This window comes from Sorex araneus, chromosome X (genome assembly GCF_027595985.1).
Source record: "Sorex araneus isolate mSorAra2 chromosome X, mSorAra2.pri, whole genome shotgun sequence".
NCBI lineage: Eukaryota > Metazoa > Chordata > Mammalia > Eulipotyphla > Soricidae > Sorex > Sorex araneus.
The window spans coordinates 232,333,756-232,354,067 of record NC_073313.1 but is presented as its reverse complement, the minus strand read 5'-3'; the positions used below and the strand labels follow the sequence as shown (position 1 = coordinate 232,354,067).

Genomic DNA, 20,312 nt, shown 5'->3' with positions numbered 1-20,312 from the left:
AATTAGGAAGCAAATATAGTGTCTGGTGGCTTTGATAATAGGATTTCTATGAAGATGTGGCATGCAGTAAGCCTGTTGACTAAAATGTTATAAATGACATGATTTTTGCCATCCTATTTAGAACCCTTTTCTTTTTGGTGTTTGGTTTTGCCGTCCCATCCCTCCCCCACCCTCACATTTCTTGATAAACTAGAGGAGGCAAGTGTCAAATTAGGAGCTTAGAAACTAATAAACTTAGTATGTTGCTGGAGATAGTATGGTCCTAGAGAAATCAGGATTTGCATCCTTCTTACTAAAACTGAATCCTGAAGACTTTAAATCAAGCACAGGAACATTGTCCGAGTTTCTTTAGATCCTGGGTTCTGTGCTCTTGGCTGAGTCTTCAGTTTGTAGTCTCGGACCCTGATGGAGGCCTAGTCTTACTGCCTGAAGAAAAGCTCAGGAAGTCTTTCAAGAGAAGCATAAATCCGAAGTCCAGGTCCTGGAAAGTAAGTAAAGGAGGAAATAGTTTTCAAATATTTTAATGTATTTATCTGCATATTTTCGGTCTACCCATAATGTTCTGAGAATTTAAATGGTTTAAGAAAATCACTTTTCAAAATAAGAAATATTGCTTTTTTGTGGAACAGCTAGCCATTCAGACTTCTGCAACTCTTTCTGTTATCAATTTGCTCGGTGATTTTTGCTTATATTTGCCTCAATTTCTGCCCTGTAAAGTTGTCATAAATAATTATCTTTCTCACTGATGTGACTGGAGAAAGGAAAGGCAGAAATCATTGCTATACACTAGAATGTAATCTTGAGGTCTCATTAACCAGCCAGCAATACTTGTTAAATTACTTGTGGCTGTTTCTCATACTTTAATAAATATTAAATAATTTAAGTTCAATAAAATTCACCTTTATTTAAATAAAAACTGTTATATTATTTAAATGAAGCATTCATTACAGACTTTCAATTTTTCAAATTTTGAATTTTATAGCTTCCACGTGTTTTTTGCAGTGAAAATCTCTTAATGCTTATGTGTCATATTCAAGTTTGTTTTTCTGATTTTGTCTTGGGAATTAGTTTGCTCCATTAAACTGGGTTTGATCGATCTGGTTTACATATACCTGCCACTTTTTTTTTTTTTAAATTCAGAGTTATTGTATGTGTGTATGCCTATTTAGTTCATGGATAATTCCTTTGATTTTCAAGGTGTGTTTCTTGGGGTAATTGGGCTTGCTGCTTTGATCTCATTGATCTGGATTATTTTTAATGTAAATATTTGTTTTCATTACTGTTATAAATTAATTAGAATTTGTCAGATAGAGATTTCTACTTTTCCACATTCCTCCTGTTACTGAGTTTTTAGGCATTTCATGCCTTTTTTTTTTTTTTTTAAGCAACCATGCTTAAGTCCCTCTGCAGGTGGTGAGGTGCTGTGGGAATCAGATTATGCCTCTAATTGCAGGAAGATTTTGGACCCTAAAAATGTTCTTAATGCTTTCGGAGATGTACTCATTCAATCAGTGATTATTTAAATGTATTAAAGTCGGCTTTACTTTAAAATAAATCCCTACTACCTGAAAACCGCTTCTGTACACTTGGAAAGCGGGACTATCCAATTATTTAAATGTCAGATTTCAATTGCCTCATAGCAGAAGTCCTGGGTGCAGGCCGCTGTGGAATCGGAACCCGCGCCTGGTTCTTGTCACTGGCAAGAAGCATTTGAAACACGTCTTTAAAACCCTCACACTGGGGTTGTGGGAGTGGGGTCTTCTATGGGGAAGGGTCTTGTGGCTCCAAGGAACAGAGGCGAGAGGGCCCGAGGCTGAAAGGGAGCTTTGCAGACTTGCAGGCACAAAGGCAGCCGAGCAGGGGGCGGCCGCGGGAGGGGCACGCGGCCACGCCCACTGCGCTCCCGCCGCGGACCCTGCGGGGGCGCTCTGCAGGGGGGGTGGAGGGGATGCCGCAGACTCCCCGTCTCCCGGGATACCACCAATGTCCCTGTGCTCTGCTCCTGCCTCCCTCGGGGGCCGGCGAAAGAGGCCTCCTGTGGTCACCTCCCAAGTCCTCCAACTTCCCCGACACATCTGCTTTCCCGAGTGACAAATGAAAACGTCTGAAGCGGCTGGAGCCCGGTGCCGCCAGCACACATGGACAGCATGTGAAGCTGTGGTATTCCCGAGTTTTGACGCATTCCATCTAGGACACAGGGACAGCAGTGTTTTTAGCAGTTGACACAAGAGGGGTTTCTCCTGCTTGCCAGACAGCTAAAAAGCTGCAAAAAGAAAAAAAAGAAAAAAGAAAAAAATTTTTTTCTGTGGCTTCCCGGATGGGTTTGAATTCTTCCAAAGCGGCCCTCGAATCCTCCGGGCTCGCGGTGGCTCTGGGCGAGCGCCTCCCTGGCCGCCGGGCGCAGGACCCCGGGTCTGCGGGGGAAGAATGACGGCAACGGCGGCGCAGCCCCCGGCCCTGGCTGCAACGGGGCTGCACCCGCGCCCGGGGAGACAGCGGCGGGCGGCTCGCAAGGGGAATTTAACTCTCCTGCCCCCTTCCTCCCCACCCCACACACCTCGTCCCTCCGCAGCCCCCTTTCACCCCTGCAGGGTTTGTGTTCAGCATCAAATTAAGTGTTCATGACAGCTAACCACAAGTTATTAAATGTGATTCACTGCCACATTGCCGGGCCTTCACTGGTGGCACAGCAGAAGCACTTAGGACAAACCTTTTGATTCATGGCATTGATACAAAGAGTCTTTCAGAGTGTGCGAGGCCTTCTCGGGCCTTGAGCTGAAAATGGTTTTATTTCCGTCATTCTCTTAAACAGGTCACTGAGCTGAATTAAACCCCAAATCCTTTCTAACTGCTTAGCTGTGAAGTCTTGACGATATTACAGAGTTGGGGCGATGTGGCCGCGGATTGCCAAGTCAGCGGAAATTTAAGAAATCAGTGTCGAGGAGGAACTTGTGTTTGGCAAGTGAGAGGGGTGATCCGCAGCCGGTGTGCAGGAGGGCTATGTGGTGCCTGCGAGGCTCGTCATCACTGTGGTTCCGGTCCCAAGAGGAATGCATTATTATTTATTAAAGAACTCCCTGCTGGGAAAGGGGGAGTGGATGAAATAGTAGCGGTTGCATGTTCCTCATCTTGAAATTTCTCCTGGTTCTTGTTCGGGGAGACGTGGCTAGGGAAAGACCAAAACTCCTTCGAACATCAGGCACCTCTTTTCACTGTTGTCCTTTTTCATCCTTTGTAGGCTTGTGGTCACAAGTTGGCGGAGGGTCACTGACCTATCTTGGGGGGTGGGGGGAGTGTTAAGTCTACCCTGAAGTCAAGGTCTTGCCAGTGCTAAGCCAACAGGATTTACGCTTTAAAAAATTCCGACAATAGGAGGCAGAGTGGGCTTTGTTCAAACTCCACAGCGCCACTTGAGCTTCCTGATGGTTCCCTGAACCATCCCTATGCAACTGCAGTGTGGCCTGTGCTCTCTGCAGTGCTCTGGGTGCAGCAGCTTACCATCTGTTTATAATTGGCATCCAGATCTGATACATTATAGAGGTATCCCAAGCTTATTGAATTTAAAAGGAGGTACCAAGTTTGTGTGGGATAAATTCAGATCTAACTTGTCATCTCTCTGCCAAGAGCATGTAATTCATTTTCTTATTACCAACATAGTCTATTAGAAAATAAGTTAGCTATGTAACAAATTGAAGTCTAAGAAAATATCCATATTAGGAAACCTAGTTCAATGATTAAATTAAGCAAGGATTACTTTGGCGTGAATAATTCCACAATCTGCTTTTCTGTCCTGAAAAAATGAGTTTAGCAAGGCATGGCTGTGCTTGTAATATTTAACAGCTTTATTTTCAGGGCTTTGAGTTATTTGCCTGCCTCTCTATCCATCTTCCCAACATTTGTGGCTAGTGCCACCTACCTTGTTATCATTTGTGAAATTCATAGAGTGGAGTTGAGTCAAAGAAATATCTTAGTAAAGGAGCAGACTCAATGCATTATATATTATTTGTTCAATGTGTGATGAGTGCTTCTTTAGTGTAAGAGTACTTCTTCCATGTTATGTTAGATTAAGTCAAAGTGTTTTTTCATTACTAAGTAAAAGAAAAATAAGTAAGATTTAATAATCATCATGTTTGATAATCATGTTCACCAAGACACATGAACTTAAAGCAAAAACTAAAGTTTTCTCTCCAACTGTAGATAAAAGCAGCAAAATCTATTATATCACTTATTTAAAAAATCCAAATAAATGAATCCCTTCCACTACTTTTTTATACCTTTGGTGCCTTGTGTACTGCTATATTATTCTTTTTTATTTAAAATGATCATTTTGTTTCATTAATATGTACTTGTCCCACAAAATATGCTTCAAAATATGCTTTTGTTTTGTTATTTTAAATCAACCTGACCTGTTTGTTTTTTATCTTTTCCCCAAGTATAAGTCAAAAAATAAATAAAACAACATAAAGTCAACTATAGCTAATGGAGTGATTGGATTTCAGTTAAATAATTTAAAAAATTTTAATAATAGGTATTATACTGTCTGTATTAGCAAAAGTAGTCTTTAAAATACTAATAATTTTACTGTGATTCAGAGACAGAAAAACTTAGGTCTCTATTTATTTACTCATTTATTTAGATTTTGGCCATACCTCTCTGCGCTCATGGGTTACTCCTGGCTCTTCAGTCAGGGATCACTCCTGGTGCGGTTGGGGGACCACAAGAGGTCCTGGGATTGAGCCCAGGTTGGTCATATGCAAGGCAAGTGCTTGCTCTACCCATTGTACTGTCTCTTTAGCCCCTGAGATCTTTTAAAAATGCTTTATCCCTCTCTCAATCTCTCTTGATGTTTTTTAATGACTCATTTAATTGTAGTGCTTGCTCATCTGCTCATTGAGAGGCTGCACTTCTAACCCTAGTGTCACCACCATCTTTTTAGGTGTGGTGCTCACCAGCTGGGGGAGTGAGACACTGTCCTTTAATTTCAGTGCTTACACATAAATGTTTGCTATGTGACTGGTGATTGCTGTGACACTAGGTATCCTAGACAGCAGAACCACCAGGGTCTTGTCTGGGTAACACTCTTAGCCTCCAGCTTGATCAGGCACTTAAGCTCCTGGTGCCCATTGAGATTTGTTCTTAAACTATATATAAAGTGGTAGAACTGATGACTTGCTTTTAACTTGTAATGTTTTGAATCCATACAGAATAACTGATACAGTCTGCTCAGTTGGCAGGATGAGAGAGGTTTAAAGTTCAAGAAAAAAATATCTTGTCACATGACATAAATATATGAATCCCTAGAGTTCGAAATCATTTTATGTATATGATAATTAAAGAGAGAAGATAGGAAGAGTAAGAAACTTGGAGAGAACATAAAAATTTAAAAACCTCTAATGTGAATTGGCAAACTTTAACAGACTTTTTTTGATTCATGTTGATCCATGAGTGTATAAGCAGATCTCTAAACTCAATACTTATCTAGATGACAAATATATTCATTTATTCCGCACATTTATCTAACCCTTGCCCTATGCCATTCTCTACTGAATTGTAGCGTTTATGATGATAAAAGATAACTTTTATACTCCAACAATAGGAAACACTATCAAGAAAGAAATTTCCACTGAGTAAGAGTTTATTCATTCATTACATTATTCACTAATATGTATGTACTGTAGAGGGTGAAGGCTTTCTCCCAAAGCTGATAGTCTGGGAGGAGTAGAAGAATCACACTCTCTATAATGAAAAATAAGAGGTCAGAAGGAAGTTGTGGGCAAGTAGGTAGAGAAAACAATGCACAAGAAATCAATTGAGAAAGCAGAAAAAATTCTGCTTGACTTCTTTCCCGCAGAAAAAAAGGAAAGTGGTAAGAAATGGAAACAGTCATTCTTGTCTACAGCTAAAATGTAGATGTAGCACTGTAGAACTGTTGTAGCACTGTTGTCCCGTTGTTCATTGATTTGTTCTAGCAGGTACCAGTAACGTCTCCATTGTGAGACTTGTTGTTACTGTTTTTGGCGTACTGAATACTCAACGGGTAGCTTGCCAGGCTCTGCCATGTGGGCGGGATACTCTGGGTAGCTTGCCGGACTCTCTGAGAGGGACGGAGGAATTGAATCCAAGTTGGCCGCGTGCAAGACAAGTGCCCTACCCGCTGTGCTATCGCTCCAGCAAAATGTAGATGTAGTATGAGTAAAGCTTAGGAAAAACATCTATGGATTAGCCAATGTTATTAACCCCATTTAAGACAAAAATAAATCAAAGCACCCAGGTCACACATCTAGAAAGTATTAAGCCAAGGTTTGAACCCAGCAGTGTAGCAGCTGAGCCTTCACTTTCATTGCTTTAAAAGTCTGGAGAGGCGGCCAGAGAGATATTATAATGAGTAGGGTGATTGGCTTGCAGGTATCTGATTGAGCACCACCAGGAGTGACCTATGAGCACAGAAGAGGGAGTAAGTCCTGAGCACAGCTGGGTGTGGGTAAAAAAAAATGCAAGAAAAAAAAAAGAAAAAAATGGAGAGACTAGAAAACTCAGAAATGTGGTCTTTAGGTTTTGTTTTCTTATAGAACAAAGAGAAACCATCAGAATCACTCAACTAGGTGTAACAGAGATATTCCAGAGGCTGGGATCAGCATATGAAAGGCGGAGAGAGGATAATTACATATATATATACACATACATGTATATATGTGTGTATATACATGTATGTGTATATATACATATATGTGTGTATATATGTACACATATTTGTATATGTATATATGTTATATGGATTCTTTTATTTCTTAAGTCTTGTTAGGTTTTTATATTTTGTTAATGTTTATTGAGGTAACATTGACTTATAACATTACATATATTTTAGAAGTGCAGGTCCACACATATATGTAACCATATCATTTCAAACACCAAAATATGAACAAACCTCACTACAGTCTACTCTTTGCTGTCATCCATTCTAGTAACAACCTCATTTCAATAGTCAGAATTTAAGGATTCATTTTGACTTGATTTTTTATGTTACTTTTTAAATTTTACTTAAAAAATGTCATTCAAAACTTATTTTTCACCTTTTTAACTTATTTTACTTAGATTAACATCCCCCTTATTCCAGCCAACTTGTAATTATTGGTTTCTTTAAAAATATATAGCTGAACTGTTCACAATAGCCAGAATCTGGAAACAACCCTAGTGCCCGAGAACAGACAACTCAACTGGTTAAAGAAACTTTGGTACATCACAATAGAATACTATGCAGCTATCAGGAAAGATAAAGTAATGAAATTTGCTTATAAGTTGATAGTCATGGAGAATATAATACTAAGTGAAATGAGTCAGAAAGAGAGAGAGAGACAGACATAGAATAACTACACTCATTTGTGGAATATAAAATAACATAATATGAAACTAACACCCAAGGACAGTAGAGACAGGGCCAGGAATATTGCTCCATGGTTGGTAGCCTACCTCATGAGCTGGAGGAGAAGGCAACGAGAATAGAGAAGGGATCTCAAAATCAATGATGGTTGGAGGGCTAATTTGGGATGGGAGATGTGTGCCAAAAGTAGATAGTCTCTCAGTATCTGCATTGCAAACCACAATACCCAAAAGTAGAGAGAAAGTATGGGGGAGATTGTCTGCTATAGAGGAAGGGGAATGGGTGGGATGAGAGAGACATATTTGGGACATTGGTCATGGAAAATGTGCACTGGTGGAAGGATGGGTGTTCGATCACTGTAAGATTGAAACTCAAACATAAAAGTTTTGTAACTATCTCACACTGATTCAATCAATTGTATATACATAATATATATAAAACTGAGTAGTATTTTATCATGTACTTAAACCACATCATCTCTATCCACTCATTAGTCCTAAGATATTTGTGCTATTTCCAAATCTTTGCTATTATAAATATTGCTGCACTGAACATAGTTGGCATATATCTTTTCCAATATTATTTTTATGTTTTTTAATAGATCCTGAGATTATTTTAATGGAATATTTGATAAATTTGTTTTAATATTTTGATGAAGCTCTCTACTGTTTTCCATAGAGCTGAAACTAGTCTACATTCCTACCAATGTACAGGGTTTCCTTATTTTCTACACCTTCACCAAAACTTTTTATTTATGGCACTTTTTGTTATAAACTATTCTCACAGCTGTGGATGATCACTCATTGTGGTTTTGATTCTTTCATATATCCTTTGACCATCTGCCACATTTAGTGACGTGCTAATTCAGTGTTAGGGCTCACTCTTGGATTGTGTTATTAGTATATATATGTATCTTGTACTGGAGCAATAGCACAGCGGGTAGGGTATTTGCTTTGCACTAGGCCAACGACCCAGGTTCAATTCTTCTGTCCCTCTCAGAGAGCCCTGCAAGCTACCAAGATTATCCTGCCTACAAAGCAGACAGAGCCTGGCAAGCTACCCGTGGTATATTTGATATGCTAAAAACAATGACAACAAGTCTCACAATGGAGACTTTACTGGTGCCCACTCAAGCAAATTGATAAACGACGGGACAACAGTGCTACAGTGCTATGGATCTTGCTGAGTTGTAGGAGTTCTTTATATATTTTGAATTTTAATATTTGTATGATGTGCAAATATTTTCTTCTTTTTAGTAAAGTATTTCTTTGTATTAATTATAGCTTCTCTTTGCAGAAAACTTTTAGTTTAATGTAGTATCATTAGTTTATTTGCTTTTATTTTCCTTGCTTTTGCAAACAAGTCCCTGAAGATATCATTGAGGCTGATGCTGTAGTGTGTATCACTTATGTTTTCTTTCACATATATCAGTCTTTACATTCACATTTTAAAAATTAATCTTGGGGCTGGAGCAATAGCACAGTGGGTCGGGTGCCTATCTTGCACCAGCAGTCTCAGGTGGAATACCCCACATGCCATATAGTTCCCTCAGTACCTCCAGGAGTGATTTCTGAGTGCAGAGACAGAAGTGACCTCTGAGCATCATTGGGTGTGACTCCGCCCCCAAAAATAAATAAATAAAATTAATCTTCCTGTATGGTGGTAGATGGTTGTCTGGTTTCATATTATTGCCTATGGGTGTCCAATTTTCCAACACAATTTGCTGGAGACTTCTTTTTCCTTTCTTGTAGCACTTGACTCCTTTGTCATAAATAATTATAACTCAATTTTCATTCCATCGATATGTGTATTTGTTTTGATTCCAATACCAGTGCATTTTGATTACTATGTTTCTGCAGAACAGTTTAAAATTGGAAAGTATGATACCACTATTCTATTATTCTTTTTCCTCAGGTTTTTGGCTGTTTAGAGGCTTTTTTAGTTTTATACATATTTCAGTAATGTTTGTTCTATTTCTTTAAAATATGCTATTGAAATTTTGATAGAGAATGCATTAAACTTATGATCTGTTGAAAGTCAAAATATATCACTTCAGGAAGGATGGCCATACGAACGTTAATTCTTCCAACCTACAACCAATAAATGTTTTTATTCCTTGAATGATAAGCAAAAGTTTAAAATAATATTTAGATATAAAACCAAGATGACATAGTAATTGTTGAGTAGGAGCAGAGTGGGTAAAGTATCAAGAAGAGTCTTCATATTTCTGGCCTGTACAACTGGTTGGATGTTGGTGTTGTTGACCACGTAAGAGACATTGTTTGGGAACACTTGTTTCCAATTTCAGTGTGGGACCATTTGAGTTTGAGGTTATTTAGGAATTTTTTATTGTTGGGCTGGAGTGATAGCACAGCGGGTAGGGTGTTTGCCTTGCCTGAGGCCAACCCGGGCTCGATTCCTCCGTCCCTCTCAGAGAGCCCGGCAAGCTACCAAGAGTATCTCGTCGGCACAGCAGAGCCTGGCAGGCTACCTGTGGCATATTCCATATGCTAATAACAGTAACAAGTCTCACAATGGAGATGTTACTGGTGCCAGCTCAGGCAAATTGAAGATCAATGGGATGACAGTGATACAGTGATAATTTTTTTTTCTTGTTTTGTTCTGAGGGACACACATATCAGTACTCAGAACTTACTCCTTCTCTCTATACTCAGGGGTCATTCTGACAGTGCTCAGAGTAGTACCAAGAATTGAACTAGAGTTAGATTCATGCAAGGCAATAGCCTAAATCCCTGTAATAACCCTTAGTCCCCAATGTTCTTCTGAAATATCAGGAGAATATTGGGTAGTTTAATCAGCTTTCAGCATGTAAAAATAGACGACTCATCCTATTCATATACAGCGACTCTAGTTTATACTATTTGGTCTTCACAACTATTGCTTGAGTTTGCTGCTGTGAGCTTGCTTTTCTCACATTTTCTCAATCATTTTCCTCTTCTCAGAAATAGAAGGGGAAAAAAGCCCAAATCTTCTCCATCAGATTTTCTGCTGCCAGTGAAGAAAGTAATTTTCTTCTTTCTCTTCTCATTTCCCAATTTCATCTAAGAGTGAAATTACCACCCATTCTTTTAACTTTCAGAACCAGAAGACTCGTCCATGTCAACCAATTTCCATTCATGTCCTGGGGAGTGTTTCCCAGAAATGCTTTTACACAAACCTGTAAATAAGATATCCTTCCTTCACCTTCACCCATCTGTGTCGTGTCGGTCCCGGAAAACTGGAGTAGGATTCCCTGAAGTCCTAGGACTTCCTCACTAAAAGGGAGGGAGTAGGTAGGGGAGAAGCCTCTGCCCTGACCCTCTGCTCACCGCGGGATTCCTGTGGCAGTTGCTGTCCAGAAAGAAACCGACAAAGGGGGGGGGGGAGTCTGGTGTTCAAGCAGTTCTCCGTTTATTGGCCCTTACACAGGGGGTTTTATACATATATTCAGGGTGGGATTCTCACGTAGGGCACGTAGGTCACGTTCATCCGGTTGGGCTCCGTACAGATGTCAGCTAATGATTTACATATCCTGCTTAGGGCCGGGTTATCAGTATGGGTAGGTGGTCACAGTCATGTCCCTCACCCTCATCCAGAGTGCCTACTGTCGGGAGTGCTGGAGCTAGCCCCTGGGTCTTTGTAAACAGGGCTGGGTCTTGCTTCAGGGGCAGGGGGTTTGGTCAAAGCTGCCGAGACCCCCAACACATCTGAAAATTCTTTTAGCTTGCCTTGACGTCTCTCTCTCTCTCTCTCTCTCTCTCTCTCTCTCTCTCTCTCTCTCTCTCTCTCTCTCTTTCTCTTCCTCTCTCTCTCTCTCTCTCTCACACACACACACATACACACACGCATAGTATTATACTACTTGGGTAATCTTGTGGTATTAGGGGTCAAACCTAGGGCTCCCCATGCTCAGAGTATGTATTCTAACCCTTTTAGCCTATTCCCCAGTCCCAGTTTTATCTTTTTAAAGCGAAAATCAAATCAAAACAAAACAAGTTTTAAATTATATTTAAACACCATGATTCAAAAAATGGATGACAGTAGAGTTTTAGGCATATAGTGTTCCCAACTCCAAACGTACCTTCCAGTAAGTACATTCTTCCATCAATGACCCCCAATTCTCTCCCATCCTACACTCCTTGTTGAAGAAATTTGAATTCCCAGTAACATTTAAAATCTGGGAACCAGAAAGATAGTATGGGTGAAAAGGCACTGACCTGGCTTGCAGTAGAGTCCAGTTCAGTCCCTGGCTCCCTTCCCCCACACATCCCCAAGGTCAACCTCCACCACTACATATAGTCCCTGAAAACCAGAAGGAATAACCTGAGCACAGAGCCAGGGATAGACATGAGCACTGACACATATGACCCAAAAAGCTAAAAAGGATAAAAGAAATACTCATCAAAATCTTTACGGCAAGAAAAGAGGAAAGAGTGAATTTAAATGTACTGAGAACTTTTCAGGTGGCCAGATGCTTTATGAACTGATTCAGTGTTCTAGAAAGAGATGACAAGTTCAAAATACGCTATTTCAAAATGATGCACAATTTAAAAAATCTGCAAAGAAACTATTTCAGAAGTATGGGTGTAGAGAGTGAAAACCACAAGAAGTTTTCCAGTAACTGGAAGAAAGGGTAGAAAGCTTAGGGGAATAGTTTAAAATCTAGATATTTCCAAATTATTTCCCCAGTAATTTGCAATGATTTCCCAACAATAACATTTAAGTGTCCTTTTCTGCCATTTTACCAGTTCAATCCTTGCCAATCTAAGGGGCTAGGGGCAGAGAAACTTTATTGTTTCATTTTCGTGGATGGACATTTCTCCATACATTTATTGACTACTTTATGGTTTTTAGAAAACTGACATTTAAATAAATGTCCAATATCACATAGTTAATAAGTGGCAAAATAAGGGCTAAAAATCAAAACATACAACCACTTCAGCCTCTTCTATTTCCACTTTGCCATCTAGTATCCATGATATAACAAAACATGCAAAATATTATGCCAGTTTGATGCAGTATGGGTTTCAGGGTCTGTCTCCCCTGGGTTGCTAAGTTCTCACTGCTCCTTTGTACTTCCATCGCGGGTAGTACTCATAGGGGAGAGAAGACATAAAAGAAAACTGGATTTCACCTTTGATCCCCTACCTATATATAAAGAAATTCTTGGCATTAGAGGCTACATATATTTATTTCTCAGTACCATCTTTAATTTCTCTCAATACATTGAGATTTTAAATTACAGGAATTTCCTTCTTCTTATGCATATTTCTAAGTCTTTTATGCACTCTTTCAAACTCCTTTATGCATTTTTATGAATTTTACAGATCATTGTAGATAACTACTGAGATCAGTATCCTTTTGCTGATACAACAAATTGCCATAAGTTTAAAGAATATAATTTTTTTGTAGTTATGTATGCCAGAAGTCTGAAGTCATGGTATCAGCTGACTCTTTTCCTTCTGGAGACTTCAGGGGAAAGTTGTCTTACCTCTTTCAACTTCTAGAATGGACTTGCCTTTCCTTAGTTTATGGCTCTTTCCTTGGATTACTCTGACCTCTTGCTTTGGAGGAAATTCTAGCCATTGGATTCACTGAGAAACTGATTTTGTTTGTTTGTTTTTTGCATCACATCCAGCAATATATAGGTACAGGGGTTATTCCTGGCTCTGCACTCAGGAATTACTCCTGGCAGTGCTCGGGGGACCATATGGGATGCTGGGAATTGAACTCAGATCGGCCGCATGGAAGGCAAACACCCTATCTGCTGTGCTATTGCTCCCACCCCCAAATTGCTCTATATTAGTCACTTTTATACTCTGCTTTCTTAACCTCCCCCAAATCTAAAAGGTCATTCATTATCATTCTTACTTAACAAATGAGGACCTAAGGTATAGAGGTATTCACTACCTTTGCTCAGTCACACAGGTGTATCACAACCCAGTCTGAAGTCTAGATAGATCATAATCTTAACTACTGCAACATTGCAAAAATTATCATTGATTATTTGCATGATATAGCTCACATGCATTCACAAAATGACCTTTGCAGAAAGTCACCAGACGGCCATTCCTCTTCCTCCTATACCTTCCTAGACAGCCTGTTCCATCAAACTTTTCAGACCAAGAAAAGTATTTAATAGAGTCTTTCACACTAAGAAGCTGGAGGCTTAAACTATCCCCTCTCACATGAATTTTTGCCTTTCAACGGAGAACCAGAAGAAAGAAGAGAGAAGGTTGGAAAGGAAGAAATTGAAAACATATATTTGAGTAATAGGTTTATAAGATAACATGAAAAGACAATACAATTTTGACCTTTTGGGCTCAGAGTCCCTAAGTATGCTATTCGTGGGTAATCAGCCCTGTGCTTGTTTGTTCTCAAGTTCTTTGCTTCTCCCCTGTTCTCAAGTCCTTTGCTTCTCCCCTGTTCTGGTCCCAATCAGAGTCAGCAGTCACAGGTCAGGGTTAGCAATTGAAATGTTAGAGGAAAGGAGAAGCTAAAGGAATCTCTAACTTCTGTAGCCCATCCATAACATTTATAAAGTTCAAGTGCCAGCTAAGAAATTATCTTTTTTTTTTTTTTTGCTATTTTTGGTCACACCTGGCAATGCACAGGGGTTACTTCTGGCTTTGTACTCAGGAATTATTCCGGACGGTGCTCAGGGAACCATATGGGATGCTGGGAATCGAACCTGGATTGGCCGCTTGCAAGGCAAACGCCCTACCCACTGTACTGTCGTTCCAGCCCCACAAATTATCTTTTAAGCTGTTTTTATTACTTCGCCAATTGTACCTTCTATACCTTCACTTTGAAGCCATTTCTGTATTAAAATTTTGTTTTAGAAGTTCAGAGAAGACCAAGAGAATAGTACAAGGGTTAAGACAATTACCATATGTGCATCCAACCCTGGTTTAATACACAGTACCAAGTATGAACCCCTGAGCACCAACAGGAATCATTCCTGAGCACAGAGTCAGGAATAGCCTCTAGCACTGCCAGATTTGTTCCCCCATCCCCCAAAGTTAGATAAATAAATTAATAAAAGTTCAGAGGAGGTTCTGTGTTCCAGTTGGACTAATTGGTAAAGCAGTGAGAAATTAAGGATGTTGCTTAGGGCCATTTGGGAAAGAGGTCAAATCTTGATGTACTTTTCTTGCTTGATGGAGCTAGAAAGGTTTCATGATACTAAGAGAAGTATCTCCCCTGAGACAAGCCGCAATTTTATATCATCTGTGCTAATTTTCCAGAGAGTTCTCAGATAGAAAGGAGAACACATAACCAGTTGAAGGAAGCCATTTGAATCCTTGAGAAAGAGCCATTCCTTTGAGAACCATTGAGTTTCTCCCAGAGTTGACCTTAACAGCTATTTACAATGCATTTGCTTCTATATGCACACTGCCCTCTGCAAAACTTTATGAAAACCAGACTTTGAACAGTGTTCTAAATTTTGCTGCATCAAAAAGAAGTTTAAATATTTTTATTTAATGTGGAAATATTTTTAGATGATGAAGATGATTAAGTGTTGAAAATGTAGCGATCTGTTTGGCACTGAAAGAAAAGAAATATGAAGAATTTTTAATAAAAATCTGACCACAATGATGTTGGAACACAATCTGTCTGAAATACAAGACAGATACTTTATCCCACAGACTAGGCTGACTTTACTAATAGTCTTGGACAGTTACAGGTGTAATTTTAGCTACCAAAGGGAACACAAATTGTGTTATAAGAATGCAATAGAAACAATGGGAAATGCAATTAAATTTTTAAAAGGAAAACTGAATATAAAGTTAGCAGAACTAATACAAAGCATATTTCTCAGACTTCCCCAACAATGTATGCAAAGTCTAAGCTATTATGAAAATCAGATTTCCTTGCTGGTCTTCTTATATAAAGAGTGTGAAGGTTATTTTTGCTAAGAACTCTAGTTGTAAACATTATACAAACCTTGCACCTAATACAATTATTTTTATATTATTGCTTTGCATAATTAAATCTTTAAGAAAGCAACCCCATGAAATAATTATAGTGGATATTGATCTGAAAAGGATTGTGTCCATCTCTCTTGTTTCTATATAGTGAGGATGGTACTCTCTCTCTCTTTCTCTCTCTCTCTCTTTCTCTCCCTCTCTCTTTCAATTTTTTTGGTCTACGTGGCTTTAATTTACCATTGTGAGACACAGCGTGTGTGGGGAAAATATGTGGAGAGAAGGCATTTATGTGTTTTTTTGATTAAAAAAAATCAGTGCCACCAGTACATGAGTGATCCTAAAATAACAAAGCCGGTGTGTGTGTGTGTGTGTGTGTGTGTGTGTGTGTGTGTGTGTGTGTGTGTGTGTGTGTGCATGCTGAAAGAAAAACTTTGGGTAAGGAAGCAGATTTAAGTTTCAAGTTTCCAAGGATCTATTTTAAATGACAGCAAGGAAAAAAATATTGTAAAAGTGATGAAAAATATCCCAGCAGTATCCTTTCAGAAAGCCATTTAACTTCTGGTGGTTTAAGTTGTGCAATGTAATTTCTACAGTCTTTGAAATATGTGGGCGCCCTCACTGCTATTTACATTCCCAATACTGGGAATCAAATGCTCCATTAGGGCTCTGAGAAGACAGGAGTTTCCAGAAGAGTTTGGTAATTGCCTATTATTACTCAAAAACAGTGACAGGGAATCATCATCTCTTTTCCTAAGTCGCACTGGCATGTGGTAGAAGGCAGGCAGGGGAAGAGGCGGTGTCAACTCAGATGCATCTGCACACCAGTTGCAACATGGAGCACCAACTTCATTTTGCAGAGGTGAATCCGGTCTTCTCTCCTGGCCAGTATGCTCAGGCCTGGCCATGGTTAGAAGTATCCTCCATGTATTCAGGAAAGAGGCCATCATATCCTGCCTATGACCCTCAGTGTTCCATGGAGCATGCCTGTCCTCTGTAAGTGTGGGCTTTATACCACAGTCCACTAGCTATGAAGTGCCCCGGTACAGTTATAGCTAATTGCATTGTTTTCGTTGGTCTCAATGATGGAGCTTGGCAGCCCGGCCCCACTAAACTGTCATGGCTATCGACTGTTCTGCTTCTTTGTCTTGGCTGAGTGGCCCTGTCCCTAAGTTTTTAACAGGTTAATATTGTGTATATTTGAGATATCTTTTAGAGAAACCTTTCAACTTTGATATCCCTGGGAAGGGATAACGGATGGTGCAACTGAAGCTGTCACTATGTGCCAGGAGAAAATTTAAAGTTCTTTTTCTTTAATTAATAGTAGTCCCTACCACCTCCCCCTTCCCTTCACTGTTGTTTTTGTGATTGTGCTGACCAGGGTTTGCACATGCCGAGCTGTGATGAAGGCCCATCTTTGTGGTGCTCATGTTCTCACACACACAGCCATGGTGCTCACTGACATTTGCGCCCCCTTAGTTGCCGTGCTTGTGCACTTGCCTGTCAGCCTTTCACTTTGGGTTGAGGCACACAAGTTATGGGTGTGATTCTCATTAAAGGGGTGGCTGTTGTACTGCCCGGAGGCCATGCTTCGTTACCTTGGTGCTCACATATCTTTTCAGTTGTGCTACTTACTTCCAGATGCACCCATCTTTCTGATGCTCCTACTGCAGTGCCACCGGAAATCACCTGTGCTGGGCAGAGAGATGGATGCCAGGCTCAAACCATAGAACTGCCGAGAACGTGCTTAGTGTACGGGGCACACAACGGATTTGAATTCATGATTATACCCTTCCAAGGCAGACACTCCAAGCCCCTGGGCTATTCCTCTTGGCTGGAAAATCTAAATTCCTAGTTCTCATATCAAAACATTTCTGTCCCATTAATTTTCTTAATGTCACCTCTGTATTACAGTAGTTATGTCACTGGATTTGTAGACTATATTCTTTCCCCCTTAGTTTATAATTTTTTATAGGGCCACGTCTAGCTGGGCTTGGGACCACCTCCTCAGAACCATGTGGTGCCAAAGTCTATCAAAAGTCTATCAAAAGGCTTCAAACATGTTTGGCATGTGATCTAACACTTAAACTCATTCCAGTTTATGATTTTTTTAAAAAAAATAAGTATTTACAGTATCAGAGCTGAGACTTCCCTGACACTCCATTCTTTGCCATATTGCTTATACTTTTGTCTTTATGCCTCAGGGTAGGAGAAGATACACAAAAATAAGGTTGGAACTAATGGAAGTTACATCCTTTTCTAAATATTTTAAGGTTGTAGTGATTTCCTTTGAAGAAAGTACATTGCTAGCACTTCAGATTAGAGGAACAGATATTTAAGTATTTTAATTATTGTTAAATATAAAGAGAACCAAATTCTCCTTCTTTTGAAAAGTCTATTTAATGAGTTCCTCTTCCCACCTTGAGCTTTGCATCCATGGGATAATTCTTTCTTTTTAAAAAATTTTTTTGCATAGCGGACTCTGGTGTGGAGTGTAGGGATGGTAGGTGTGGGAGTGGGTAGAAAGGCTGGACCTTCCATCTGGGATCTTATGGTACCTGTTGAGTGCTTTTGCTAAGTTACTCTGCTGGAGAAGAAATCTCTGAGACATTTACCAAAAGTTTTGATTGCTCCTTGGAAGCCTCATCCGTTAGCACTTTACAGTGAATGTCAGTGAAGACAGTTGTCCAGAAGACAGTTGCCTCAGTTTTTCAGTTTAATGGCATCATCAATTACATCTTTCAAAGAAACACTTGGTAGAACATTGCACAAATTGCAATAGCTTATTCTTTTATACACCCAAGTGAAATGCCACTTGAAATTAATCTTAAAAGTCAGATACAGATCATTTCTAAAGATCACACTAGTATATAGCTTCACTTATAAGAGCTCATTGGTTCATAGATTCACATTTATAATGTGTAAAATAAAGGCTTGGCACCACAAACTCTACAATTTAGGGAATAGAATTAGCCTCTATGAGAGAGAGTTGGGCAGGAGATACTCTGTACCAAAGGTTCCCCCCTCTGGTTGCACATTCTTAATCTTGTGCTCAGAGACAGTTTTGAATTCTTCCGATTCTTCAGAAAGGAAAAAGCTGTGATTGGGATTGTTGTGTAAAGAGTTTGAAAAAAATTAAATGTCAGTGTTAAATCTGGATGGCTTCTTCACAAGCCTTTGGTGATGTCCTCTCATGTTAACCTCTGTCCTCTGCGGGTCCCAAGGAACTCTGTTGGCTTCCAATATCCTCTGTGTTCATGTGGCTCATTGGGAAATCCCACTGTTTTCCTGCCAAAGGGTTTGTTACCTAGTTTTAATTTCTGTTTGGAATGAAAAGTATAGTTAACTTGTTTCTGTGGGCTTTTTTAGAGTGATAGGCAAAACCAAAGTTGGAGCAACGGAAAACAAACATTTAAGAAAGCACATAATTAGGGGGATGCAAACTCTAACTGGGGGAGCTGATTTCATAAAGGGGAGAGGACTGTGTGTGGTCAAAGAAGAGGAAAAGAGTGTGTACTTGATTCATAGGCCTTTGGAGAACTTCCTCCCTTAGAAGCAGACTCCGGGGAGCTGGAAAGTTAAAGAGCTACAAATTGATCAAAAGTCAACAATCTTAGTGGACCCAATTAATAATCAAAAGTATAATTAGTTACAAAGTCTCTATGCTTCATAAAAGTTACCCAAAATAAAAATGCTAAGGTACTCTGTAAGAATTTTTTCTTGGAAGGGTCTGCTCAGAGATATTTTCTCCAGTCAGAGAGCACTGTGGCAGAACCCCAGGAGAGACTTGAGGGGGAAAAAATGCATAGCACAACTCCAAGAGGGAGATCCAAGAAAATTTAATCAAACAAAATATACCCACCCCACCCCTTCTGTTTTTCAGAGGAAAAGATGAAAGCACTCGGATTCTTATAAAAAGCAATATGCTGCTGAATGTGAGGGGTACAATGAGGAAAGTTACTGCTGTGAGGTGGGTGGGTGTCTTTCCTCCCTTGCTAGGTGGCAAAGGCAGCAGTCATTTGAATGCCGTCGAACAGCTTTTCAGCTCACACAAAAGAGCAGACGGTTCCACTTATTTCTGAAATTAGATGCAATCATATCTGTGAATCACGCAGCAGCAAACCACCGTAATCTGCATTACAATACATTATCCTGCCACGTTCCCTAACTGCAGTCTACCGCGGCAACAGAAACACTTTGCGGTGACCTGCGCTGTGCCTGCCCAAAGCGGCAAGCCACGGAAGGCAGGAGAGCGACAAAAAGGAGCCGCTTTCTGCTGCGAAAAAAGAGCAAATTATAACAAGAGTCAAGTCTTAGCTAATGCAAGACTAGCATCTTCTTGTTCACAGTTTGCATAATTAGATATCATGAAGAGGTTTTTTTTATTGTTCTAAAAATACTCCTGCTTTGTTTAAATCAGCTATTCCGTTAACAGCATGACTTTGCTACCAGAATTAGTGAGGTAGTTAGGGCAGCGGCAGCGATAAGGTACTTTTAGTTAACATTTGGGGGAGGGGAGTCTCTATGAACGGACTATCCCCACCTCTCTGCTCCGTCTCCGCGTCCTTGCCATGGTCACAGGAGGCCTGGGCGCCATCACCGTGTATCTGCCAGAAGCTGCCACTGTAACGGGAGGAGAATTGGAGGAGGATTTGAGGGTCTCCAGGATCCTCGAATGCACAAAGCAACTTATTTAGCGTTCCTAAAACCTGGAGTACTAGCAACATTTTCACAAATTACAAATTCTTAATAATTGTGGGTTCCAGAGAGCAGTCTTGCACTTCAGATGGTAGCATGACAAAGTTCCAGCCCCAAAGAAAATTAAAGTACTGGGGAAGGGAGAGAAAATTCGTGGGCCGAGGGACGGCTTTCCTTACAGGAAACCTGAGTGCAATCCCTAGAGCCTCTCTGGGAATAATCCCCAAACCCTGAAAACTGCCTAAAACAGAAAGAGGAAAGTTAGAATTTTTTTTTTCCGCTAGTTTGACTCATGCTTCATTCTCCAT

General features: G+C 40.0%; 1 protein-coding gene across 1 annotated transcript in view; it reads left to right on the top strand.

Annotated features, from left to right (window-relative positions):
- The first annotated feature begins 2,427 nt into the window (after positions 1–2,427).
- LOC101539478 (60S ribosomal protein L27-like) overlaps positions 2,428–20,312 on the top strand; it is a 43,999-nt gene continuing 26,114 nt past the window's right edge. The window contains exon 1 of the mRNA XM_055121259.1: positions 2,428–2,592. Coding sequence (XP_054977234.1) covers positions 2,428–2,592 — 165 coding nt within the window. The remainder of the gene's footprint in view (positions 2,593–20,312) is intronic.